Genomic DNA, 27,855 nt, shown 5'->3' with positions numbered 1-27,855 from the left:
GAGCTGTAGGCAAATCTAGTAGGTGGGAGGTACTGAAGCCAGCCGTAATGTGTTATGGACTGCATGGGATTTGAAGAAGCAGAGCAGGCCGTTTAGGGGATTAATGTTAAGGGAAAGAAGAAAATTAGGTTAGCATTTTGAAGGGAAGGAAGAATCAAAGAAATAATTGGTGACAGAGAGACTTTTGCTCGTGTAGCTCAAGTTTTCCCACACCACAGCAGCCTGAAATGAAATGACTCATATTTGGCTCTTACCCTTACTTCTTATTCTGGGGTCCCCAGACCCCTGAGAATATTCTCTTCATTAATTTTAAGGGCCCATAGAAAGCATTTCACATTGGCACATCACAAAAACTTCTCCCCCCACCCATATCATGGCAGCTGTTTCCTCTTCTCCTGCTCTGGCCTCTTTGGTGCCATTTGCTGCCCAAGTCAAGTGAGAATGCCTTACCTTTCTCCTCTGGACTTCATGCCCACAAGGCCAATGCAGATGTCTCCATTGTTTCTTGAGGCTGCTATCTCCTACTTCTGGTGTGGCTTCTGTGTACTGTGAAAGGGCAGGTTCTGGTGCCACTACCACCATGTTGATATCCTGGGACCCCAGAAATTTTAATGGCACCCCTATTATTTAACATTTGTAGCAATAAAAAACACAGAAAAGACATGCTTGCCAAAACTGCAGAATCACACCATAATCTTAATCTTGCAAACATTTATTTAATGCAAAACACTAGACACTGTGCCAACTGCTGGGGATAAATAGATGAATTGCAAATAAAATGTGTTGGAAGACTATCCAAATTAAAAGAACTGAACAATGGTTAAAACAAACAAAATTAAATGTGATAGAAATAAATGTAAAGTTCTGCTCTTAGTATTATGAAGTCAAAGTCCTAAAAGTTATCCGGATTGGAAAGGAAGAAGGAAAACTATCTTTATTCATAGATAAAATGTCTTATATATAGAAAATTGTAAAACATTCACTAAAAATAAATAAATAAATAAATAAATAAATAAATAAATAGAGAAATAAATAAATAAATAACAAGACTATTAGAACTAATAGAGTTCATTAAGGCTACAGGGTACAAGATTATGTACAAAATTCAAATTGTATTTCTATACACTTTGCAATGGACAACTGAAAAAAAAAAAAAAAGAAACTAATGCATCAACCAGAATAAAATACTTGGGAATAAATTTAACAAAAAAACCCTACAAAACCTATACTCTGAAGACTAAAAAACATTGTTGAAAGAAATTAAAGATTTAAATAAATGGAAAGGTAGCCTGTATTTATGAATCAGAAGACTTAATACTGTTAAAATGGTTAATACTCGCTGGACTGATCTTCAGAAACAATTCAATCCCTATTAGAATCCCAGCTGGCTTCTTTGTAGAAATGACAAGCTCATCCTAAAATTCAAAGGGAATGCAAGGGATGAAGTTAGCCAAAACAATCTTTAAAAAGAAAAACAAAGTTGGGAGAACTCACATTTCCCAATTTCAAAACTTACTACAATGCAACAGTGATCAGGGCAGTGTGGTACTGCCATAAAGATAGACATATAGACCAATGGAATAGAATTAAAAGTCCAGAAATAAACCCATGAAACTCAATTGATTTTCAACAAGGATGTTGAGACCATTAATTGGGGGGCGGGGGGGGAGAGAGTCTTTTCAACAAATGGCACTGGCACAAGTGAATTCCAAAGAATTAAGTTAGAACTCTACCTCACACCATATTGAAAAATTAGCTCATAATGGATCAAAGAACTAAAATTACAAAATACTTAAAAGAAAACATAGGGATAAATCTCCACGACCCTGGATTTGGCAATGGTTTGGGGGATATGACATGAAAAACATAAGCAGAAAAAGAGAAACCAGATAAACTGGACTTCAACCAGCATTCAAAACTTTTGTGCTTGAAAGGATACCATCAAGAAAGTGAAAAGACAATGTACAAAATGGGAGAAAATATTTGCAAATAATATATCTGATAAGGGTATGTTATCCAAAATGGAAAAGGAATACCTTAACTCAACAATAAAGAGTCAAATAACTCTGAGCAATGGATTTGAATAAACATTTCTCTAAAGATGATCCATAAGTGACCAATAGGTAGATCAGAAGATACTCAATATCATTAGTCATCAGAGAAAAGCAAATCAAAACCACAATGAGATACCATATCACATCCCCTACGACAGTTTTTCTCCAAAAAGTCAAGTGTTGGAGAGGATGTAGAGGAATTGGAACTCTGGTATACTGCTGGTGGAAATGTAAAATGGAGCAGTCGCTTTGGAAAACAGTCTTGCAGTTCCTCAAAAAGGTAAACATAAGTGCCACATGACCCAGAAATTCCATTCCCAGGTATATACCCAAAGGAATTGAAAACATATGTTCACACAAAAACTTGTGCACAAATGTTCATAGCACCATTCTTCCCAATAGCTGAAAGGTGGAAACAACCCAAATGTCCATCAGTTGATCAGTATATAAACAAATTATGCTCTATCCATACAATGGAATATTATTTTTAAAAGCATGAATTAGTGACACATGCTACTATGTGGATGAGCCTGGAAAACATTATGCTCAGTGAAAGATGCCAGTCACAAAAGACCACACATGATTCTATTTATATGACATGTCCAAAATAGGCAAATCTATAAAGACAGAAAGTAGATTAATGGTAGCCTAGCTCCAGAGGGTTGGGGGAGACCAAGAAGTAATAACTAAAGGGCAGAGCGTTTCTTCTGGGCATCATGGAAATGTTCTAAAATTAATTGTGGCAATTGTTGCACAGCTGTGAATATACCAAAACCTATTGGATTGTACACTTTAAGTGGGTGAATTTTATGCTATGTGAATTATATCTCAATAAAGCTATTTTAAACACACAAACAAAAAGAAAATGGCAAAACTAGAAGTATCAGGAGTATCAGGAGAAACAGCTCCCTGTGTAGAAGGGCCAGGGATCTCAATTGGCTGCTAGCTTTATGTGAATCAGCAGGATCATGAGATGGCTGCCAACACAATGTGATCCTGAGCACATAAAGAGAGGCAGTGTCCAAAACATGGCAGTAGTGACATTCTCACACATTGGATTACCTTGATTGGGTTGCCTCCGACATGGCAGGTTCATTCTGGACACCCCATTCCTGAAGGTTGTTAATGAACATGCCCACAAGTGGGAGCTCATGGGGATAAATGGCAAACCTGTATGCCAAAGAGAGTAGTTAATGTGGGGGGAAAAAGGAGAAATATGCTGTCCTCAAATATGTGGAGGAATAACAAACGAAAAGGGTAAGACTTACCTTATGCCAATTCAGTTTTTAAAATGTGGGGCATGTACCACATAGAAGGCAGCCTTCCATAAAGCATAGTCCTGGGAAAAATCCATGAACAAGGGGTTCTCTGATCAGAAAGTTTGAGAGATGCTAAATAGCCTACCTTTGCCTTTAAAGAGCCATAGTGTGCTTTAATTTAGTCAAGGTCTCTCTGGGAAGTCTCCCCCATACAACTGTTTTGTTTAACCCATCATTTTCCAGGCTTGTTTGATCACTGCACTGCCCCACCCCTTTTATTTGCATAAAGCCTTTAGCATAGCAGAGATTCACTGCTCCTTGCAGTTGATAAGGTTTCTACATGCCCCTTGAACTGGTTAAGTATTAATTCTAAGTATACTCTGAAAAGTGAAGGGTATATAGTGTAACCCCTAAGTGTAACCCCTAACTAGTCACTTAAAAAACTATGAAAAGAAGTATAATTAAAAATTGAATTAATTAATTAAGATGGAATTCTAAAAACACTCAAATAAATTAAAAGAAGATGGGAAAGGGAAGAGAAAATGAATAACAGAGAGAACAAACAGAAAACGAGTAAGACAATGGTATACCTAAATATAAACACACCAATAGTTACATTGAATATAAACAGTCCAAACATACCAATTAAAAGGGAGAATCTGGCAAAATTGATTTAAAAAAAAAAGATCCAAGCACATGCTATTTGCAAGCACTCTAAACTTAAATATAATGATATAAATAAAGGATGCAAACACGAATCAAAAGAAATCTTGCATGGCTCTATTAAATTCAGACAGAGTATAGTACAAAGCAAGGAAATTACTTAGAATTAATTACCAATATAAAGAGGAACATGACATAGGATAAAAGGGCCAATCCACCAAGAAGTCCTAGCAGTCCTGAATGTGTATGTGTTAAAAACAGAACTTCAAAATACAGGAAGCAAAAACTGAAGGGAGAATTGGACAAATTCACAGTTATAGCTGGAGATATCAATACTCTTCTCTCAGTAATCAATAGAACAAATAAACTTAAAATTAACAGGGATATAGAAGAACTGAACAGCTAGATCAACCAACCAGATGTAATTGGCATTTACAGAATACTCTATAAATAGTAGAACATACATTGTTTTCAGGTGTGCATGAAGCATTCACCAAGACAGACCATAGTCTAGATTATAAAACAAACATTAACAAATTTAAAACAATTGAAAAAACTATGACATATGTTCCCTTACAATAATGGAACTAAACTTGAAGGCAATAGTAGAAACCTAATGGAAAATTTCTGGAAACTTGGAAATTAAACAATACATTTTCCCCAAAACCCCTATGAATCAGAAAGAAAGTCTCAAGAGAAACTGGAAACATTTTCAACCGATGGAAAATGAAAATAAACCAAATCAAAATCTGTGGGTTGCAGTTGCAGCAGTAGTTAGGAGGAAATTTATAGCATTGAACACATATATTGGCCCCCCCCATCAAAAAAAAAAAAGCTCTAAATCAACCACCTTAGCTACCACTTTAAGAAACTAGAAAGAGCAAAATAATTCAAAAGCAAAAGGAAGGAAATAATAAAGATAAGACCAAAAATCAATGAAAAGAGAAAAACAATTAAAACCAATGAAACTAAAACTGGTTCTTTGAAAACATCAATAACGTTGATAAACATCTAGCTAGATTGACAAAGAAATAAATACACATATAGCCAATAACAAGAATGAAAGAGGGATATCATTACATTCATTGAAAGGATAAGGGACTGTTGCAAACAATCTATACAAATTTTACAATTTAGATAAGATGGACAAATTTTACAATTAGATAAATTGGACAAATTTTTTGAAAGACACAAACTACTAAAACTGACTCAAGGAGAATTAGGTAACCTAAATGCTACTATATCTATTTTAAAAATTGAATTCATAGTTGAAAGTATTCCAAAAATAGAAATTTCCTAGCCCAGGTAGTTTCGCTCTAGAATTCTGCCCAACATTTACAAAAATAAATAATACCAATTCCATACTATCTTTTCCAAAAAAACAAGAAGGAACATTCCCAACACATTTTATGAGGACAGGATAGTATTATCTTGATACCAAATCAAATGAAGACCTCACAAGAAAACTATAGACTAATATCCTCTATAAAAATACATTAAAAATACTAGCATATTGAGGCACCTGGGTGGGTCAGTCAGTTAAGCATCCGACTCTTGATCTCAGCTCAGGTCTTGATCTCAGGGTCATGAGTTCAAGCCCCATATTAGGCTCTGTGCTGGGCATGGAGCCTATTAGAAAAAAAACCAAACAAATGGCTAGCATATTGAATCCAGCAATATATAAAAAGAATAATGCACCAGTCGCTCTGGAAAACAGTGTGAAAGTTCCTCAAAAAATCGAAAATAGATCTACCCTATGACCCAGCAATAGCACTGCTAAGAATTTACCCAAGGGATACCGGAGTGCTGATGCATAGGGACACTTGTACTCCAATGTTTATAGCAGCACTCTCAACAATAGCCAAATTATGGAAAGAGCCTAAATGTCTATCATCTGATGAATGGATAAAGAAATTGTGGTTTATATATACAGTTGAATACTACTTGCAATGAGAAAGAATGAAATCTGGCCACTTGTAGCAACGTGGATGTAACTGGAGAGTATTATGCTAAGTGACATAAGTCAGGCAGAGAGACAGATACCATATGTTTTCACTCTTATGTGCATCCTGAGAAACTTAACAGAAGACCATGGAGGAGGGGAAGGGGAAAAAAAAAGTTAGGGAGAGAGGCAAACCATAAGAGACTCTTAAATACTGAGAATAAACTGAGGGTTGATGGGTGGTGGGAGGGAGGGGAAAGTGGGTGATGGGCATTGAGGAGGGCACCTGTTGGGATGAGCACTGGGTGTTGTATGGAAACCAATTTGACAGTAAATTTCATATTAAAAAAAAAAAGATGAACAGAATGGCCAGTTGTAGAATATATGCAGTATATTATGTATATGTCATTTAAAATATACAGAACAGTATTTTATATTATGTATATACATATATAGTAAAAGTACAAAAATATAGATAAGCATGATCAAAAAAAAAAAGCACCACAGCTAAATGAGGTTTACCTCAGGAAAACAATTCTGGGTCAGTATTCAAAAATCAGCCAATACAAGTGACCATATTAACAGGGTAAGGAAGAAAACACATGATCATACCAATTGAAGCAGAAAAATATTTGGTAAAATTTCACATTCATTCACAACAAAAACTCTAGTGAACTAGAAGTAGAAGGGAGCTTCCTCAACCTGATGAAGGGCAGCTATTAAAAACTCACAGCTAACATCACACTTACTGGATGGTGGATGACTTAATGCTTTCCTCTCTAAAATAGGCAACAATTGAAATTATTAACTCTTACTACTCCTGTTTAACACAATGCCAGAAGTTCTAGCCAGTGCAATATATAAAAGGCACAGAGGGGCACCTTGGTGGCTCAGGTCGTGATCTCCCAATTCGTGAGTTGTGAGCCCCACATCGGGTTTGCACTGACAGCGCAGACCCTGCTTTGGATTCTCTGTCTCTGTCTCTGTCTCTGTCTCTGTCTCTCTCTCTCTCTCTGCGCCTCCCCAATTCATGCTATCTCACTCTCAAAAATAAATGAACATTTTCAAAAAAAAATTTTAGAGGCAGAGAATTTGAAAAGAAGTAACGAAACTGTCCCTATTTACACATGATATATTTGTCTATTCAGAGAATTCCAAGAATCTATAAGAATTCCTAGAAGCAATAAAGGAGTTTAGCAAGGTTCCATGATATAAGGTCCATACACAAAAGTTAATCAGACTTTACATACTAATAATGAACAATTGACAATCAAAACTAAATATTTATCATTTTATACTTTTATGTATCAGATAGTTATATAACATATATGCCAATTAATACATAATTTAAAGTAGTTCAAAAATAAAGAAATAGGTATAAACCTAATAAAGCATATGGAAGATTTCCATGCCAAAAGCTACCAAACTCTAATGAAAGGAATAAAAAAGGACCCAAGTAAAGGAGACATGCTGTGTGCATAAATTATAAGAATCAATATAGAAAAGATGTCAGGTCTCTCTAACTGATCATTAGATTTAATATAATTCTGATCAAACCCAAACAGAACTGTTTGTAGTTATAGAGATGGTGATTCCAAAATGTATATGAAAAGGCAATGGAATTAGAACTGTCAGAACAATTTTATAAAAGAATAATGCTGGAGGACTCGCACCACCCAATTTTAAGACTTACTAGAAGCTGCTGTGATCAAGACAGTTTTGACATTGGCAAAAAGTTGGACATGCAGAAACTGACCCCACACGCTGATGGTCCATTGACTTTCAATAAAGGTGCTAACATAACAGGGAAGAATCATCTTTTTAACACCTGATATTAGTAGTCGGACATCTGCATGCACAACAAAAGCCTGTTCTTATACCATATACAAAATTTAAGTCAAAATAGATGAGAGATCCAAGTGTAAAATGTAAAACAATAAAATTTTGGAAGAAAACATTAGGGGAGTTCTTCGTGGCCAGGATTCTTGGGTACCACACCAAAAGTACAGTCCACTGAAGAAAACCAGCGATAAATTGCACTTGGCACCATTAAAACTTTTGCTCCGTGAAAGACGTTATTAGGAGAATGAAAAAACAAGTGGCAGACTGGAAGAAAATATTTTCAGATACCATCTCTGACAAAGAACTTGGATGCAGCATATAATAAATAAATAAATAAATAAATAAATAAATAAATAAATATAAACTCGCCAAAGTCAATACTTAGAAAACAAACAGCTCACTTATTTAAAAAAAAAAAAAGAAGGGGTAATGGCGGGGGGGGGGGTCCAAGTTTCTGGTGAACAGACACTTCACTCAAGAGCACATACAAATGGCAAGAGAGCACATACAAAGATGTTCCACATGATTAGCCAGTAGAGAAATGTAATTTAAAACAATGCTGGGGCGCCTGGGTGGCTCAGTCGGTTAAGCATCTGACTCTTGATTTTGGCCCAGGTCATGATCGTTCAGTCGTGAGATCGAGTCCCACGTCAGGCTCTGCACTAAGCATGGAGCCTGCTTAAGATTCCCTCTCCCCCACTCTGCCCCTCACTGACTCACGCTCTCTTGAAGAAAAAAAAAATGAAAAGAAAAAGATTTAAAAAAAAAATCAATGCTGAGCTATCACTACATCCCTATTAAAATAGCTTAAACAATTTTTTTTTCTAAACTGACAGTACCAAATGCTAGCAAGGGTGTGGAGCATCTGGAACCCAGATATTACTAGTGAGGATGCAAAATGGTACAGACACTTGGGAAAACAATTGGCAGTTTCTTATAAAGTTAAGCATAGACCTATCGTACAACCCAGTATTTAGCCTAGAGAAATGAAAATTTATGTTAACCCAAAAGCTTATAGATGTTTATAGCAGTTCTCTTCTTAATGGCCAACAATGAGAAATAACCCAAGTGTCCGTCAACAAGTGAATGGATAAACTGTGTACATAGAACGGAATACTACTGGGCAATAAAAAGAACAAATTGCTGACACATATAACCACACACAAAACCACAGAGGCATTGTAAGGAGTAAAAGAAGCCAGTCTCATAAAGCTTTATAGTCTCTTACTCCACTTATATGACATTCTGAGAAAGACAAAACTATAGTGATGGCAAGCAGGGGTGGAGGAGGGTATGACTCCAACAGGGCAGGATGAGGGGACTTTGGGGAGCACAGAACTTGGGGGAATCTTGATTGAGATAATGGTTACGCAAATCTGTATATGTGTTAAATCTCATAGAACGGCCCAGTAATACACACACACACACACATACACACACACCCAAGTCAATTTTACACTATATTAATTTAATATAAAAATAAAATTAAAAAATACGGGGCACCAGGGTGGCTCAGTGGGTTAAGCATCCAACTGTTGATTTTAGCTCAGGTCATGATTTCATAGTTTGTGAGACTCAGCCCTGTGTCGGGCTCTGCACTGACAGTGTGGGGCCTGCTTGGGATTCTCTGTCTTCCTCTTTCTCTGCCTCTCCCTGGCTCACACACATGTGCATGCTTTTTCTAAAAATAAAGCCACCTGGGTGACTCGGTTAAATGTCCTGAACTTCTGTTCAGGTCATGATCTCACAGTTCATGAGTTTGAGCCCCGCGTTGGGCTCTGTGCTGACAGCTCAGAGCCTGGAACCTGCTTTGTATTCCGTGTCTCCCTCTCTCTCTGCCCCTCCCCCACCCACACTCTGTCTCTCTCTCTCTCTCAAAAATAAATAAACATTAAAAATAAATAATAAAAATAAACAAATAATAATAAAATAAAAGTATGAGTCCACCAAAGAAAGAAGACAGGAGGCAATATAAACAGTGTACCTCAGCTATAATTTTGAAATGGATCATGCAGAAAACAGAGTTATTTTTTTTAATTTCTAGAGAAAGGGTGCCTGAGGCGATTGTGTGTGGGTTGAGGATACAGGGTTGGTGAACTATTCAGGCTGAACAGAGTAACAGTCTTTACCACAGTTTTTCCTGAGTTTGGGCAGTTTGGCATTAGAAGTGAAAGAGTAGGACACTGAGGACTTCTCTGATCAGGAATATCAGTGGAAACTCTAGGTCCTGTGATTTATTTATTTGACAATGGTCATCCATCTGTGAAGTTCGAGGCTGTGGGGGGGGGGGCACACAAATCCCAAATCCGAAGAGTCCCAGCCTTATAAGGTTTGGGGTGCTTATAGAACAGCTGAGAAGTAGGACAAGGAAGACTCCTATGGTTGAGCCCTGGGGTTACTGTGTCGAGCCCCATAAAATACCACACGGTGAGGGCTTCTCAGCCTGGCTCTGTTGGTGGAGTAGCAGGTGACCACAAATGAGTGTCCTGTGAAAGATTGGGAGACATCTTATCAGAGATAATCATCTAAAAACAATTTTTCCTTGTATGCTCAACCCAGCAAATTCTATGGGTTTCTTAAACACGTGTCAGGAGATTTTTTGGTCTCTGTCTCACTTAAAGGCAGTTTGCTTATTTTTTAGTAGTTCTGCACATAGCAGCATTTCATGGAGCCCTGCCCCCTACCCACCCTGCAGCCAGACATGTCTTTCCCTGACTTCCTACATAGCTGCCAGTTTCTATCGGGCATAGCACAGAGTGAGTAAAACAGGCCCAGGGACCCAGGCCGAGGAGGGTGCATTGTTTGTGTTGTTCTAAGGTGAGTCCTCGAAATGGCTCGAGTTCCTCATGCCCCCAGATGGAGACCACCTCTGCTGGGGAAGTGGCATTTACCCCGATGGCAGCATGTCACTGCCTTCCTTCCACTGTATCACGTGAAAGCTGATCTCCCAGGAAAAGCGTTAAGGAGCTTCTGTTGTCAGAGCTTCATTTCCAAGGTGTCCCCCGAAAAGGGAAACAGAGGCAGCAAGAGAGATATAGTAACTCACCCCAGCATGCAGAATGGGAGCCAAGGTTCTGGCAGTCTGTTTTCTATTAAAATATGGTCAGTAGAAAACTAGTAGCTGCTACAGGCATTCCTATCTGCTAGGTCAGAAAATCTAGCCCCCATAATACTAGCCAGGCCTATAAGAAATCAGGCAGCAGACTGGCTGGAATATTTAATTTCTTCTGCCTCTCTCTCTCTGTGCTGGCTTGGTTGCCAGAGAATTAAGCTCTATGTTTAAGAGACTACATTAGCCGTAGGAGGTACTGATCTTTCTCAGACAAGGAGGCTGAAGAACAAGAAATACAGGATAGGGCAGATGCTGTCAGAGCCTCACCCTTGAGTACTATACGTGTGTACACTACCATGTAGAGTGGGCTAGTTGCAGGGAATTAACACCTCTCCCTGCCCCAGGAGTCCTCAACTGATGTCTATTGGAAGTTGGTGTATATACACCCCACCTCCCTCACCCCAAGGGGGTACAACTTGGAGGTGTTGTCCTCCACTGTCCCCAGAGGTGCCCAGTGCCATTGAACTGGACTTTGGCCACAGTGACTGCTGGGTTGCCATTGCCCCCCTTACTGGCTGCTTTCTCTCCCTGTCTCACTTCCCCATCTTCTTATCAGTTTGTCCAGGGATCACTTCCCAAATAAGCTCCTTGTCCTGGAAGATGCCACATTAAGATAGGGTGTCACCACAACTGAAATGGCACAGGGAATATGGAGAACACTGTGAGTGGGGTTATGCAGGCTGAATCTGAGAGGGTTGAAGTGGGTTGGGAAACTGCAGGAAGCCCTGAGGCCCCTTTGAGAGCTTCCTAGATGTCACCATCAGTATTGACAATGTCACACTGATAGGAATCAGGGGTGCTCTGTTTGTATCTGTAGCTGTCACTTTCTTGCTGTATATGCAAGATCTTAACTCACCCATCATTCATCTATTGTATTAGCACAGTTGATGATTTCCTGAGATCCAGGTAAAAACTACCAATTCCAGGAAACGCCCCCTCCTTGTTAAAATAACAGCCCCCAAAGGATCATTCACACCAGTCTGCTAACACGTAATTCTGCAGAAAACAGATCTTTGCAATTCTGTGGTACAGAAAATTATTACCTCAAGCATATCGTCTGCAACAGACAGCATTCTAAGGCCGAGAGTGAAGTTCTCACCAAAAACTGCATGTCACATGTATTCACTCTTCATTGACACCCTGGACTATGAGGAGAAAAGATTATAAATATTCATCACCATGAAGAAGGAGTCAGATCTGTTTCCAGTGACAGATCAGCATCAAAATCCTTTTATAGGAACCTGAGTGGATTCATAAGCTTCTTCCCCACAGCCCTGCTCCCCCTCCTTGCCACACTCACACAAGTTCTGCAAAGCAAGAACTATTTCAAGTTGAGGCCTTCTGGGATAAGGAACAATCCTTGGATTCCTCTGTTAATTCCTTGGCCTTCTAGGGCCTTCCAATGCTGACCAAATGTAGATCAGGTATGTTTGTTTTGGACCCCACGAAGCTTGGCCAGCGTGGCCAGCATAAAGCCGTCTGCAAAATATTAGCTTTTGGATATTTTTTTAACTTTTTTTTTTTGAGAAAGAGAGTGAGGACTGGGAGGGGCATAGGGAGAAGAAGAGAGAGAATCCCAAGCAGGCTCCATGCTGAGCATGTGGGATTCAGTCCTACAACCGTGAGGTTATGACCTGAAGGAAAACCAAGAGTTGGACGCTTAACCAACTGAGCTACCCAGACACCCCATTTGATATTTTTTAAGAAGGGCAAAAAAGAACAAATTTAACCAGATCTCATTTCTTGAGAAATTTGGGAGTTCGGATTGGCATGAGTTAGGAATAGACTCATCCAGGCTATGTTTGAAAGATGCTTTCCTTTTCCAGTTGCAAGGCCTTCTTACCTCTCACGTGCCCCTAAAGGCCCTCCATTCTTGTTCTTGGACTGGGGACAGCATCAGAGGAAGATCCTCCCAGTGAGTCTCACATGTGTATCCTTGGTCTCACCAGCCAGTGACAGCCAAACACGGCTGGTTCTCTGTTTTTATTCCCAGATTATTATGGCTGAAGTCCCTACTGGCTTTCCTGATAAAAATTAGTCCATTCATCTCAAAATAAGTCCCCAGACTGATCCTGAGAGGATCCCCAAGGACGGCCTCTTAGATGCTCTGTCATCTGTACATGCCTAGGATCCCTCATCTTCCCTGGCTTCCTCATCTTTGTCCACACTGCAGAGGCTGCCATATGCTGGGCCTGCTGTCCATTGATGGTGGCATTGCTTGCAGCCACTGCTCCAGCCCCAGGGATTCTGCTTCCCTGGCTGCCACATTTGACTAGGCTAGGCAGACTTTTCTAAGAACTTACCAAAGGCTCGGGCTAATGGAAATGCCTGTGGGAGAATAGCTAACTGCTACTTCTGGAAGTGGAGCTCTTGGAGGGCTTTCACCCGGTGGTTCTGGGCCTCAGCCAGGCATTCCAAGGCCTGCTTTGGTCTCCAGGTCCAACGTCCCCTTTATATATTCACTCTAAGTCCACTGTTTGAACTCTTAGCACTGACAAATAGTTCACAGCACTTTGTTTTCCCAAACTCTGGGCTATTCAGTCTTAAATGACACAAGCAAGTCGCTAGTCTGGGTAGGCTGCACCCAGTGACCAGCTCTTTGCCATTCCTTTCTCAATGGGGATGCCATTGGCCTGTTGAGTTGGAGAGTTCTTTATTGTGCAGGACCAGATGCAGCTCACTAAATACCAGTAGTGTCTTTCCCGTGTTTTGATGATTACCCTTCAGTACCTAAATGAGAAATTTCGTGTATGTGCAAGGTGAAGACCGGACTAGACCTGCACATTTATGCCACTCTGGTCTGTCCTGCTTGAAAAGCACTAGAACAAGTTCTTGAACAGGAACATGTACCCGTGCCATCTGTACTAGGCTTCTCCAGAGACAGAGAGCCAATAGTGTGTGTGTGTGTGTGTGCGTGTGTGTGTGTGTTTGTGTGTGTGGAGAGAGAGAGAGAGAGAGAGAGAGAGGGAGAGAGAGAGAGAAAACTGATTCATTTAAGGAATTTACTCATGTAATTGTAGAGGATGGCAAGTGCAAATTCTGCAGGCTAAGTCTATAGCTGGAGACCCAGGGAAGAGTTGAGTTACAACATCAACTTAATTGGATAAGGCCCATCCACATGACGGGCAGTAGTAGTCTGCTTTATTCAAAATCGGCTGATATAAATGTTAACCACATGTAAACGTAACATCCACACTGGTATTTGACCAAACATCTGGACACCATACCTCAGCCAAGTTGACCCATAGAATTAACCATCATACCATCTAATCCTAGATTTAGGGAAAAAAATTATCAAGATGCACGGGCACATAGCTCTGCTAGAAAAAATACAGCCAGTGTGTGTTTCTGAACACAGAACACCTAACTCTTACACTGAAACACCTGCATTTGGGTTATCTCGTTTTTAGAGCTTCTTCAAGAAGAGTGGAACTTAGCCTTATATATATGGACTTCAAGTGGTCCATTAAATGATTAGATTATCTCAAACACAGCTGTTTGCCTTGATGATAATATCTAGACTCTTCTGTAGGAGGCAGAATCTGTTCCTAATTCTGAAAATTCTAATCTCCCTAAGTTCAAAGAATGTGAAGGTCTGCTGTCCTAGCCCCTGTTAGGCCCCCAAAGCAGCTGATGATCAGCACACTCCATGAGCTGAACGGAAAGCAGCTTCTGCCGTAATGAGAGTTCTCAACAATTGCTGTGCCCTAGGACGTACACTGTCTAATTTGTAGAGTACAGTTGTCCATCCATCCCCAGCCCTGAGGGACCCGAACATCCCTGTGATAAGAAAATCCACAATTAAGTATTAAACCTTTATATGAAAAACTAAATTAAGTTTGCAAGTCAACCTCTGACAGGCCCTACAAATATTTGTATATTCACCAGAACAAAGCACTAAAGCCAAGAAGATGCTAAAGAACATACAACAGCATCTAATTCATCTTCAGTTTGTCATAATGAGTTGTGTATATTTAACTTCCACTTACCATTCCTTAATATGCTGAAATGTTTTCAGGAACTGTCTTCCCAAAAGTTTCAACATGAAGCTTGTAAGTTATTTTTGTCTTTGCATTTTATGACAATTCCGTCTCTTTGTCTACTTTTCTTCTGAGTGTTCACTGCCTGATCTTACCACTTGGGAGTAGTTGACTCCCCAGAGACACAGCACCAAAACCTGTGCCATCAGCCCTGCTTACACACGTTCCAACTCCCCAGTCCCCTCCACCCTGCTCCTTCTGATGAAGGAAGAAGGTGCTTCTCAGGCTGTATGTACTTCCCCCTTCAACTGGCTTCATCTCTCCCAGGGCTTCATTGCAGAAACCTCCCTTCCAGTTTTGCTATCTGCTTTGCCTCCTTCTTCTGATCCTAACTCCCTGGATTTCCTTATTCTCCACTTCTCCCCCCCAAAATGAGCAGCAGGGATGAAAATCCTTACAGAAATAGAGCCACACATACTAGCATTTCATATAGGCAGAACTCACGTTCAGGGAGGGGAAACCATATTCTCCCTGAACCATGTCATTTCCATAAAGCATCCTCTGCAAAATGGTCAGCAAGTCTTTGCCTCTCTCTTTCTTCCCCTCTCCTCTTCGATAATATGTAGCCATAACAGAAACAAAAAGAGAAGAAGTCCTGGAGCACCTGGGTGGCTCATTCAGTTAAGCATCTGACTTTGACTCAGGTTATGATCTCACAGTTTGTGGGTTTCAGCCCCATGTAGGACTCTGTGCTGACAGCTCAGAGCCTGGAGCCTGCTTCACATTCTGTATCTCCTTCCTTTCTGCCCTTCCCCACCCCTCTCTCTCAAAAATAAACATTAAAAACTTTTTTTAATTAAAAAAAAAAAGAGAAAAGAGTTCTAGTGCTATTTTCTGGAAGAAGAAAAAAAAAACAAAAAAAAACAATAAAAAGATGAGGGTAGTAATCATCCCAGGCCCTGAAAACAGAGGACTATTACTACCAGCATTTCAAGCAAGCTTATTAAAAAGTCATTTAGTTCCAATTACAGAAATCAATCATATTTGACTATATAAAGGAATATGAAAGACCCAGCTACTAATGAAAGTAATGGTGAATTTGAGGGTAATGATCAGAAGGCAGAGGTTTTGTATGTGGGGTCCCACATTTGTAAAATGTTTTTATGTTTAAATTCATCTAAAAACTAGATACGCTGCCAAATCAAACATCTTAGTGCCTGGGGTTTACTTTACACCCTTTAAGTGAGCTCTGCCCCCTACCTCCATGGTTCATGAGGGGCTAGTACAAACTAGCCTCCAGGGTGAGCTAGGGGCACTGGGAAGAAGTAGACTATGCCTGACCCACCCACACTGGAGCAGAGGAGCCTGAATGTGCCCAGGTTCCTCTGGGAGTGTCCCCTGTGCTACCTCTGGAGCTTCAGGATAAAAACCAGAGGCCATGATGGACCCTCCCTGTGCCCCCGAGAGCAGCCCTAGAAACCAGAGCCACGTCTTCAAATGGAAAAAAGGATTGTGGTCTATACTTACTCCTCCAGGGCGGGTCTTGAAAGCTGGTTATATCCTTCCCTTGCTGAGATAAGACTTTCCAAGCATCTAAAGTAACATCTTTTGAATGGATGCCAACACAATCATGAGCCCTCAGCTCCCTGAGATGGTTAGTATTTAACAATTCATGCTGGTTGCTGAGCTGAAAATTTTCCTTATGCTTACCTACTTGCACATTTATTTGAGCTTTTAACAAATGCACTAATTTACTTAATTCTCTGAATATGTTTATGGAATATTATCACATACTGGAATAGTGATATCAATAAACTCCTTAGCTTAATTAAGTGTATATAATAGCCAAATGCCTAAGCTTCAGACAGAATGTGCTAATCTCCTATGATTATTATGATTACTTGGGTAGCTGGAATGAATATCCCATAGGAAAAGAATCAGGTCTCCGAGACATGGTATAATTTGGTCATTTTTTATAAATGAGAGCATTCCCCCAAAATGTGATCATCATGTACTGTCCTGGTGATAAGAAAGGAGCTGTCTTGAAGCCCAGACTGCTGTCTGGTGTTTTCATCCCAAGCTGAAATGCTCATCAATTATGGGGCACATCCTCCTTTGCAAGATAGGGCCAAGGTGACGGGGTGCTCTTGAGAAAATCCCAGTGGGGAAAATCAAGGCAAGTTACCATGTGTTTTTCTTGAAATTATTGATATTAAGAATGAGCTATGTTTTTCCTCTCTCTGCAACTTAATAATGTTACCAAGGGGAAGAAAAGTCTTGAAATCTGGAGAATTGAAATGTCATGTTGGAACGAGAAGGCTTAAAAACATTTGCCCGGCATTTAGACCATTCATGGCCTCCCACTCAGTGCCCCGTCACTGAACCTTTCTCTTTGGGGAATCCAGGAAAGGACCCATCTTCCCTATTCCAAGGGAGGGCTGAGGGCTTCTCAGGGGCCTCCCCCAGCCCAGGCTGGTGGAGATCCCTTGGTTTACTGCAGCAGCCAAAGGCTTCCTTGACTTGGGAAGGGCTGGGCTTCCTCTGACTGTCCATCTTCTGCCCTCACCTTTCTTGTACGTGGTCTAGGATGATAACAGAGGACTGACAAGTAAGCTGGGATTCCTCATCACCCCCCGTCCTGGCACTGGGACCCGGGCTGTGAACATTTTCAGTCAGCACCCATGACAGATGACATCACTGTGCAGCAGAGACCCAAACACGGTTGTCAGCATGCTGTAGTAACATCCTGTTCCCTCTCAAGGAAGCAAATTGCAGTGGGTTTTTAAATTTTAATTTCTTTTTATAAATATACACAGACTTTTATATAAATCATAAATCATACGTACCCTTCTTTTTTCCTCTTGTTGGCTCCTACCTCCCTTACCCAATTCATTCTCCACCCTCCGGTAACCCATCCTAACAGCTTTGTGGGTGTCCGTCCACATGACCTCCATGCTCATATGGCCACATACACGCATGTGTGCACACAGTTATATACACATGTATGTAAGGCTCTTGCCATTGTTTGACAACAGGATCATTTACGTCCTTTGTTCCCCATTGTCTTCTTTGCTTGCTTTTTCTCCTTTTCTGCTCTATTGAATTATTAAAATCTTGGCATTCCCTCCCTGTAGGCCTCCTGCTGCCTTTTTTTTGATCCTCTATTGATTTGGCTGTTATAGTATGTATTTTTGTTCTTCTAGAGTTAAAAAGTAACTATAACAATGCCTGTAGTTATTCCAGATATACCCTCCACCCACCCACATCCAGGGCTATAGCTTGTTTTAACTCCCCCATTGAACATCCTCTCACCTTATCTCCATCGTGTTATTGTTGCTTAAAGTTTCAGTTTTCACACAACACACGCGTGCGTGCACGTGCACACACACACACACACACACACACACAGTTTTCATGGTCAGTGGTTAAGTATTTTTCCTTATATATTTAGTACTTTTTATGTTCATCACTGTTCCTTTCTCCTACATATTTCTCTGTATTAATTTTTCTTCTTGCTGATCATCATAATAACTTTCTACACTTACACAGTTCTTATATATCCTAGGCACTCTTCTGAGCACATTGCGTATGTGACCTAATTCACTCCTCACAGCAGATACCAGTACTATCCCTGTTTCGTAGAGGAGGAAACTGAAGCACACGGCCATTCAGTAGCTAGCACGACGGTGCCCAGTAGGTAGCCCAGCTGGTGTGCCAACTAGGGCACCTGGCTCCAGAGTCCATATACTCCATGCTTGGTTGCCTCTCACTTGACTCCCTTTTGGGGAGCAGTCATCTGTGAGTGGTAAATGCTCTTAATCCTCTTATGACAGAAAATGTCTTTGGTGTGCCCTCATCAAGGAATGAACGTTGGACTGTGTGTAAAATTCAGGTTGACAGTTTACTTCCCTCCATTGTCCCCATCACCCCTTGCTGTGGTTGAGACGTGGGCTGTTGTCTAAGGAGTTCTGCCACAGGTCCACCGGCAGCTGGGAACAGTGGCTCTTCTTCCCCAAAGGTCAGCACTTGCACTGTGATGTGTCCAGGGCAGGTCTGTCTTCATTTGCACTGCTCCGTGTTCAGAGTGCACCTGCAACCCTCTGGCTCACGTCTTTCTTCAGTTCTGGAAAAAACACACCTGGGGTCTCCTTCAATGCTGCCCCTTTACCGTGCCCCCTTCCCTCCTTCTAGAACTCTCCTCAGACACCTGGTGATGCCTGTCCGTCTCCCCTCTGGGACTTTTAACTCCCTTTTCCCATTTCCTGTCTTGCTCTCCATTCCATGTTTGGGGTGGGTTTGGGGTGTCTTTTTCCATATTATCTTTCCAATCACGAATTCACCTTTAAAATTGTCCTGCTTGGGGTTTATCCCCTTGCTCCCTCTATTGTTTTTGGTTGTTTATGTCATGACTCTATCTTTCATCTCAAAACGTCTTTCCACTGCACCTATTCTTATTCATACCTATTTGTTGTATGATTTCTTATTCTTTTTTAAAGAAAACTTAAGCTGTCATCAGTCTCCTGGAGTATGCTCAACATACTTATTTTGAAGTCTGTCTTGGAAGTGCTGAGTGGCACCATCATTATGGAGGCAGCACCTCAAATTAATACAGATCAGCTGAAAGCCGGCAGGGCGTTCTCTTGCAGACGTGCAAGATTCCGTGTTCCAGCGTGGCCATCACAGCACCGTTTGTGTTAGTGGGAGTGGGAGGCAATCTCATTGTTCTCCCCTCGGGGAAGGGAAGTTAAAAGGTTGGAGTACACTCTGCAATGTACGTAGTAGTTAGAAACTGAGGACTAGATGCGCATACAGCAACGTGGGTGGATGTCAAAAACACAGTACCGATAAATCAGTAGGAAAGAGAATGAGATCTGTAGCACAATATTACTTTCATAGCTTAAAAATTGCACAGAAAACTTGAACACAAATTGTAATGGCCACCTATTAGAGGCATAGGGGGATCGGAATTAGGGACGGGGCATAAGGCACGGAGATAAACACACATGTACACACGTATGTATACACACACATGTGCATACCTACACATACTTACATACGTACATACGTACATGTAGGGCTTTGCTCATACTGACAAGATAATATGCTGTAATCTAAAGAGTAAGACTAATTCAGCCCTTTGTGGGTGTGCATTAATAAATGTCTGTATCTGTCTCTCCAGAAAATTACTTTCATCTGTAATGAATTCATGTTCCAGCTATTAATTTTACTATCATTTTTAGCATTAGATTTATTCATACATTTTGGCATTTTTGTGGGCAGGTCCATTTTTAATGAAACACATTTGATTTCTTTCTCTTTCTCTCCCTTTGTGCTCATCCCTCTCTGTCTCACAGACCCTCCAGCCCCCTCCCCCTGCCGAGTCTGGAAGACAATTCGGAGTCACTGCTCCACAGGGATACTGGGATGTGGCCCATCTGGTCAGAGCGTCAGTGGGCAGCTTGGTGTAGCAACGGAGAGAGGCTGAATGTGTTCCTTTCTTCATCCATGGGCTTGCAGTAGGAAGGGAACCACAGCCCTAGGCAGCACCTAGGAGCACTCTGTTTTCCTCCGTCTCCTTGCAGCCACAGGTGTGGGGGCAGGGGTCCCTCACCCCACCCTGCAGCTTCAGTCTGTGTCTTGCCCTTTTAGTCATCTTCCTGCTTCCAAACCTGGAGCCCTGCCAGCTAAAAGCCCAGACTCCACTTACCATTTTGCATTTCTGGCCCACTTCTGGTCTTCAGAGATCTCTCTTGAAATCTAATCTAGCAAAGTCTTATTAGTCTCCTGTTTGATTTTATTCCCCATTGCTATGCCTCAGTCGATTTTCAAATTATACAAACAAGTTTAGATACAACCTGATGAAATAGATATTAGCAAGGAGGAGATGCCTGCACTTGATTTGAAGGCTTCAAAGGATATACATAGTCCTGTTTGTTGGAAATTCATCTAAGGATTAAACACATAATTTGTGCTAGGCCCATTAATTTTACAAATAGCCTTACAAACAGTCTTTAGGGAATCTAACCTTTTGGTAATCACAGTCCCCTGTGTTAGAGTACAAAGAAACCAGCATCCCACGCCACAGCTGAAATCAACACTCTGAATTCAGACGCACTAACTAGACCTTCCCCCTCAAAAAGGCCCCTCAGGCAGGAAACATAATTCTGTGTATTCTCCCCTCACCCCAATCCTGCTACTGAAGTTTGTTTTGTTTTTACCCAGATGTTATATAGTAGTATAGTCAAGTAGAAGAACAGATTTTTACTTAGGTCCAGAGCCCCTAATGGGGCTCCTGGGTGGCTCAGTCGGTTAAGTACCTAACTCCTGATTTCAGCTCAGATCATGATCTCAGGGTTTGTGAGTTTGAGCCCCGCACTGGGCTCTGCACTGACAGCACAGAGCCTACTTGGGATTCTCTCTCCCCACTTCTCTCTACCTCTCCCCCACTTGTGCTTGCTCACTCTCTCTCTCTCTCTCTCTTTCTCTCTCTCTCAAAATAAATAAACATTAAAAAAAATAATGACCGAGGATCCTGCCAGTAGCCTCCCCCCGCCCAGCCCTACTTCTCCACTCAAACCCTCCCTTCCAAATCCCTGCCCCAAATGAGTTATGCCTGGCCTTCTCCTCCCTGTTGCCCCCACGGTTCTCTTTGCCTGCAATCCTTTCCCATCCCCACCTTAACACCTCTGCCCCCTTAAGGATACACCCAAGGCTCACCTGTGGTGATGATGCCTTTCCTAATGCCACTAACCTGCCTTTCCTCCTCTAAATTTACGTCTACCATTGATTTGACATTTTGCCACTTGCCCTTCAGGCTGGCATCTTATGAATATAGTATCCTTTCCATATGTCTGAAAGTGCCTTCGTCCCTAAAACTAGTCTGGCATGTCACATAGGTTGATACGTTATCCCTTCATCCTCCCGAGAGTCTTGAGATATGGTAAAACACATATTATCCCAGTTGTTCTATTACAACCCATTTTTCAAATGATAAAATTGAGGCTTAGAGATGTAACAGGAACCTACTTCCTACTAGAAGTAGCAGAGTTGGGCTTTGAACCTAACTCTATGTACCTACAAGATTGTAATTATCTTCAGTTTAACCAAAATGGCAAAGAGGTTTGCTTCATCTGGAGTCCAACTCCCAGTGACTGGAGATAGCTGTGCAAAGTGCTATGCTGAAGAGCCAGACCCAGGCTCAGCGGGAAAGCAAACCATCCATGAGGGAAGAGCAAGATCTGCCATGAGAATCCGAAGTAGGCTCCAGGCTCCAAGCTGTCAGCACAGAGCACCACGCGGGGCTCAAACCCACGGACCATGAGATCATGCCTGGGCCAAAGTCGGACACTTACCCGACTGAGCCACCCAGGTGCCCCTCGTGCTGGCTTCCTTGAACTAGAAGAGACTTCTTAACTAGCTTGTGTATTCCACAGCACTTAGTGCTTAGTGCTTAATATAGTGCGTGAGCGATAAATATTTACTGTTTGATAGTGATGTCAGCATCCTCAGTAAAGCACTGCATCACAGAAACTGCACGAGCAGCCTGCAGACGGCCATACTGGGAAAGTCAGAAGTGAAGAGCTCTGCTCTGGACCAGCTACACAGCTTTCACTTGGCGACCAAGTTCAAACTAACCAGCATGCAAAATAAAATGTGAATTTTAAGGAAAATGGTTCTATCCAAAAGACGATCACTGTAAAAAAACAAAAAAAAAGTGTTGCTTCTGCATGATGCTAATACTTTTCATATGAACTACTTGGTACAGAAAAACCATACACCATGCTGCCCTGCACGTGGTGGTTTCTAAGGTCATGTGTCTTCTCTGGAGCTCCCCATGGGTCGTTGCAGGCTCCAGGTACCCCACCACCCCCCTGCTAACATCCCCACTCTGGCGATCAATGAACCAGAAAGGGAGAGAAGGTGTTTGTGGCATCTGTTGTAAATTATTGGAGACAAGATTACTAATTACCACCATGTTCCTACAAGCGGAGCCTTCCCTCCTTCTCCTCCCACCGCCCCCCTGCCCCCCACCACTGCCGCCCCAGCTTCCTCCCTGACCATCTCCTGCCTCAGGCTGGGAGCTCTCTGTTTCTGTTTCATCTCTTTTCCATACTTCGGCATGAAGATGTGTCCAGGAACCCAGGCCAAAACCAGCAAATTTATCACCATGCTAATGACAGCAAGCTGCATGCTGAGTGAATTCTGCAATCCCCCTCAACTCCTTCTTTTGCCAAAACCTGCGGAAATGCAAGATCCAGCCGATTCCAGAGACTGTTATCTTCACATGAAGAATGACTCTGTTAGAAAATGCAATTAGGTATCAGCCATAAGGCTATTTTTAGAAGCTTGTTTGGGAAGATCTCAAAAACAAAAATCGCCATGTGGTAGGTGATGTTAACCATTCCACCCAAATTGAGCATCGCTACATACATTTAAAACCTACCTTTATCAATATGTAGCATTATCAAGGGGATGGCTCATTGTTCTGGGAGTAGACATTTCTGTTTGTGGAGGTTACAGAACTGACAGTCCTCAGTGGCAAATCCTCCTCTTTATTTACATGAGCAACTGTTCCCAGGCTGGAAGCTATGGAAGATCCTTAACCCTGTCATTGCAAAATAGCTTCCCCCGGGTTTGGGGAAGGGAGCCCGTCATTCCAATGGGAGCAGGGGAAGTCGTGACATAGGAGGCTGAGCACCTACAGGGGTGAGGCGTGAGGTTAGGAGCATGTCGTTGAGAAGGCATGTCATTGGGTAGGCCCGTGGTCAAGGAGACAAGATGGCAGGAGTCTCATTGGGGAGGTAGTTTCTCAAGGAGGAATGCGACCCAGTGTGTCCTCCAAAGCAGCAAGACACTGTCCAGTCTCCCCAGGAAGGAGGTAGCCAGGCACGGAAGGCACTCATGGAGTAAGTCACCTGCGCCAGATACCCAGGCCAGAGTCCGGGCACCACAGCAGCATGAGAAGGCCCTTAATGACCTACTCCAAGTCGAGAGCTGTTTTTAAGTGGTATGTTGTATTTGTCACAGTTGTGCCTCCTTTTATTTGAGGAATGCATGTGCTATGTCTCAGCCCAGCACCACCCCTGTGCTCCCAACTCCTCTCCCCTGCTGATGTGGACAGTAAATATCATGTTGCTCAGAGTGGGGGACAAGATCCCATCTGTGGCTGTGGCTGGCCTGGGTTTCAGGTCATTTTCCTGCTGGCACCAGGCTGGTCTGGTTCTCACCCTAGAGCCATATTTGCACTTCTCCACCTCCCGCTCAACACATTCCCTAAATTCTTACCCTCTCCCACTTGGAATTAGGGTGCAATCACTGCTTATGCCCAATCCTTGGCTTCCTATCTGGGCACAATCCTCTCCATTGGGGACACATGGAAACCAAGGCACAGACTTGCTCTATGACACACCTGGAGACAGTGGTCTCCAAGAGGAGCTGAAGGAACTGATGACATTGAACGTAGAGAGGACAAGTCCAAGTGGAGAAATCATGGCCTCCTCAGTTCCTCACTGCCAGTGAGAGAGGACCCCTCCTCTATGCTGTCCCAGAGAGCTGACCACATCCAAATCTGGAAGGTAGAAGGATGCAGGTGTCAATATCACGTCAGTAATTCCTTCTATACAATTTAATCAGTGGGACAGCCTGGATACATACAAGTCATACAAGTAGAAGGGATTCCTGAATTTGGTGCGACGTTGAAGTGAATGACCTCTGCTGTCCCTCCCAGTCATAACATTCTAGAAGTGCCCTTAATCTTCCAATGAGTGATGGGGTCTCCTGTGACTGCTTCATCATCTACTCATCTTTTGAAAACTTTGAGGTATTGAATATATTCTACATGAAGAAAGGAATACATTAGACAAGGGAGCAGTGAAGTTCCCAGGCCTTCTCAGAGTCCACAGTGGCCTGATCATATCTCCCAAATGGGACATGTAATGCAGACAGCACTGACATTTTAACAAGTGTGCTGAGCCGTTGGATATAAACAAACTCCCAGGCGGATGCTTCACCCCTCTTTCCAGCACGAAGTCATAGAATTGCAGTAGACATGGAGGAACCCTGGAGGTCACTTTGCCCCAACTCCTACCCAGGGCAAGAGTTCTTGCTTTAATGCCCCATAGATTGTCACCTAGCCTCTGCTAGAGCACTGTCAGGAAGGGACCCACTGCTCTGCCAGGGAATGTAGTCCAGTTTGAGACAACTTAATCCACATTGAGACAGTCTTCATTGTGAACTTCATGGTGAACTTTATTGAGCCCCTAGTCTGTTTTTATTCAACTTGACTTCTCCCCTCAAGAGTAGGACAAAAATAAATCTGTTTTGTTGTCCAAATGACAATTCAGATTTTTTTTTAAGTTTATTTTTTTTTTATTTTGAGAGGAAGAGAGAGAGAGAGAGCAGGGGAGGAGCAGAGAGGGAGAGAATCCTAAGCAGGCTTTGTGCTGTCAATACAGAGCCTCAAGTGGGACTCAATCTCATGGTTCTTGAGATCATGACCTTAGCCAAAATCAAGAGTCGGACACTCAACCAGCTGAGCCACCCAGGTGCCCCAGTGTCCAGATTCTCAAAGACAGTCATGATCTCTGATCCTCCTCTCCCTCCAAGTCTTTTCTTCTCGATCTAAACATCTCAGATGGCCTTGAGTATTTCTCATATGCCATGGTTTTAGATCCTTCACCATCCTAAACAGAATTTTCTGTAAATATTTTCTAACATTCTTTATGAAGAGTAGCCCCTAGGACAAATACCAAATGTGGTCTGACCACTACAAAGTACATATGCAGAGTATACCACTATCACGTCTCTTCAACTACACACTATACCTTTAATAATGCAATGTGGAATAACATATGTCTCATACCCAATGATCAATTGCTGTGTTCCTATTAAGGTTATCATCCACTAAATACACCATCTTTTTTACCTGACACAATTTCATACAGCATCAAAGAAAAAAAGTAGATTTATTTTTTTAATGAAATTTATTGTCAAATTGGTTTCCATACAACACCCAGTGCTCATCCCAACAGATGCCCTCCTCAATGCCCATCACCCACTTTCCCCTCCCTCCCACCCCCCGTCAACCCTCAGTTTATTCTCAGTTTTTAAGAGTCTCTTATGGTTTGCCTCCCTCCCTCTCTAACTTTTTTTTCCCCTTCCCCTCCCCCATGGTCTTCTGTTAAGTTTCCAGGATCCACATAACAGTGAAAACATACAGTATCTTTCTCTGTATGACTTATTTCACTTAGCATAATACTCTCCAGTTCTATCCACGTTGCTACAAAAGGCCATATTTCATTCTTTCTCATTGCCAAGTAGTATTCCATTATATATATAAACCACAACTTCTTTATCCATTCATCAGTTGATGGACTGGTGCTGCCACTCTGGAAAACGGTGTGGAGGTTCCTCAAAAAATTAAAAATAGATCTACCCTATGACCCAGCAATAGAACTGTTAGGAATTTACCCAAGGGATACAGGAGTGCTGATGCATAGGGGCACTTGTACCCCAATGTTTATAAAAAAGTAGATTTAAAAGTGTCCCTATAAATTATTAAAAGATCAAGTCCTGCCTCCCCCTTCATTAATAATAGACAGAAATACTGAAGAGAATAGGGCCCAAAAAGGTTATGAGTGACAAAGATCATTGAACCCAAAGGTGAAATGCATATTTGCAATGATGAGCCAAGGCCCCAGCATGGCAGTCTGTTCTTCCAACACCATCCAGTGCATCAAAGGAAGGGGTCTTCTTGAAGCCATGTCCACCCTTGTCTTCCTTGCTCTATCTATCTATTTAATTTTTGCTTGCAACATGGTTCTGAGGCAAAGTCTTCCTGCAGCCTGTAGGAAACTCACCAGTGGTTTTCCTTTGTGTCTTTGACAGGTCACTTGAAAGAAGAAATCACCCAGCGCCATATGCAGCAAGTAGCTCTAGGTGGGTACAACGTGAAGTCTGTGGGAAGAAAGTGAAGGTAATACAAGCTGTAGGGTCTTGGAAACCTAGACCCAGCTCAAAGATAATCCATCTGGAACCCTCAAGAAGGTTAAGCAAGGCAAGGTTTGCAGTTAGTGCAGCTTCCTTTGGATGCCCCTCCTCTCTAGGACCAGTTACCCCATCCTGTGTGGCTGCTCTCAGCTGTCAGGACCTGGCACCCCACCTTCTCAGCTGCTGCCTCATCCCCCTAACCCTTCCACCCCACACCCTAACCTAAGTTCACTCTGTGTCCCAGCTCCTCAGGGCTCTACTCTGAGCTTTCCAGAGTTACTACTAACTAATCCTAACAGCAACAATTGGTGGTGAAAATAGCTACTGTTTTCTGAACCACCCCTGTGCACTGCCATTTGTGCATGGTCTCCTTTCTCCTTCACGATAGTCCTAAGAAGTCAGTGCATTTTCTAGATGAAGGAGATCCAGTGACTTGCCCAAGGTCACATGGCTAGGAAGTGTTGAAAAGGATTTGAACCCAAGTCTCCAAGTCCACACCTGGGGCTCTCAGCCCCCATGCTCTTCACTGCCAGCAGTGATGGGCCCACTTAATACAGTAATAATGTAAACACTGACGAACACAGTGATAGTGTAAGAGGACCTTGGCACCTTTTAAGCAGTAGACAGCTTCAGCAAATGCCTCCTTTGATATGTGACCCAAGGAAGTCACTTGGGAGGAAAGTTCAGCTCCCAGAAAGGCTGGGGGAGCAGGTATCCCGGGCAGGGCCACGTTGTTTCCTCTGCAGTGGGCCTGGGACCAAACACTTACAGAGCTCTGATTAAATAAGCAAATCATGTATTCCAAGCAAAGGGTTCCCCTTCACATAGCCTGGCCCTTTGAATTTCCTACAGTTCGAGAAATCCATGACCTCTAAAGGGCAGATGGAAGAGCGCCCCAGTGTCATAAAGATGACCCATTGGACCCCAGGAATTTGGACTGTTAGGAAGTGAGTTGTTTAGTTTCAGTAATAATAATGATCTCATCAAATAGCCAATGGTTACATCAGAAACACAG

General features: G+C 42.1%; 1 protein-coding gene across 5 annotated transcripts in view; it reads left to right on the top strand.

Moving 5' to 3' along the window:
* KIF6 (kinesin family member 6) overlaps positions 1-27,855 on the top strand; it is a 388,723-nt gene that overhangs the window by 316,959 nt on the left and 43,909 nt on the right. For all 5 annotated transcript variants that reach the window (XM_058733812.1, XM_058733811.1, XM_058733813.1 and 2 more), the window contains one exon: positions 26,739-26,789. In XM_058733812.1, coding sequence (XP_058589795.1) covers positions 26,739-26,789 — 51 coding nt within the window. The remainder of the gene's footprint in view (positions 1-26,738; positions 26,790-27,855) is intronic.

The sequence above is a fragment of the Neofelis nebulosa genome, chromosome 6 (assembly GCF_028018385.1).
Source record: "Neofelis nebulosa isolate mNeoNeb1 chromosome 6, mNeoNeb1.pri, whole genome shotgun sequence".
NCBI classification, from domain to species: Eukaryota; Metazoa; Chordata; class Mammalia; order Carnivora; family Felidae; genus Neofelis; species Neofelis nebulosa.
The sequence above is the reverse complement of the archived record's forward strand: the minus strand, read 5'-3'. Positions and strand labels throughout refer to the sequence as shown.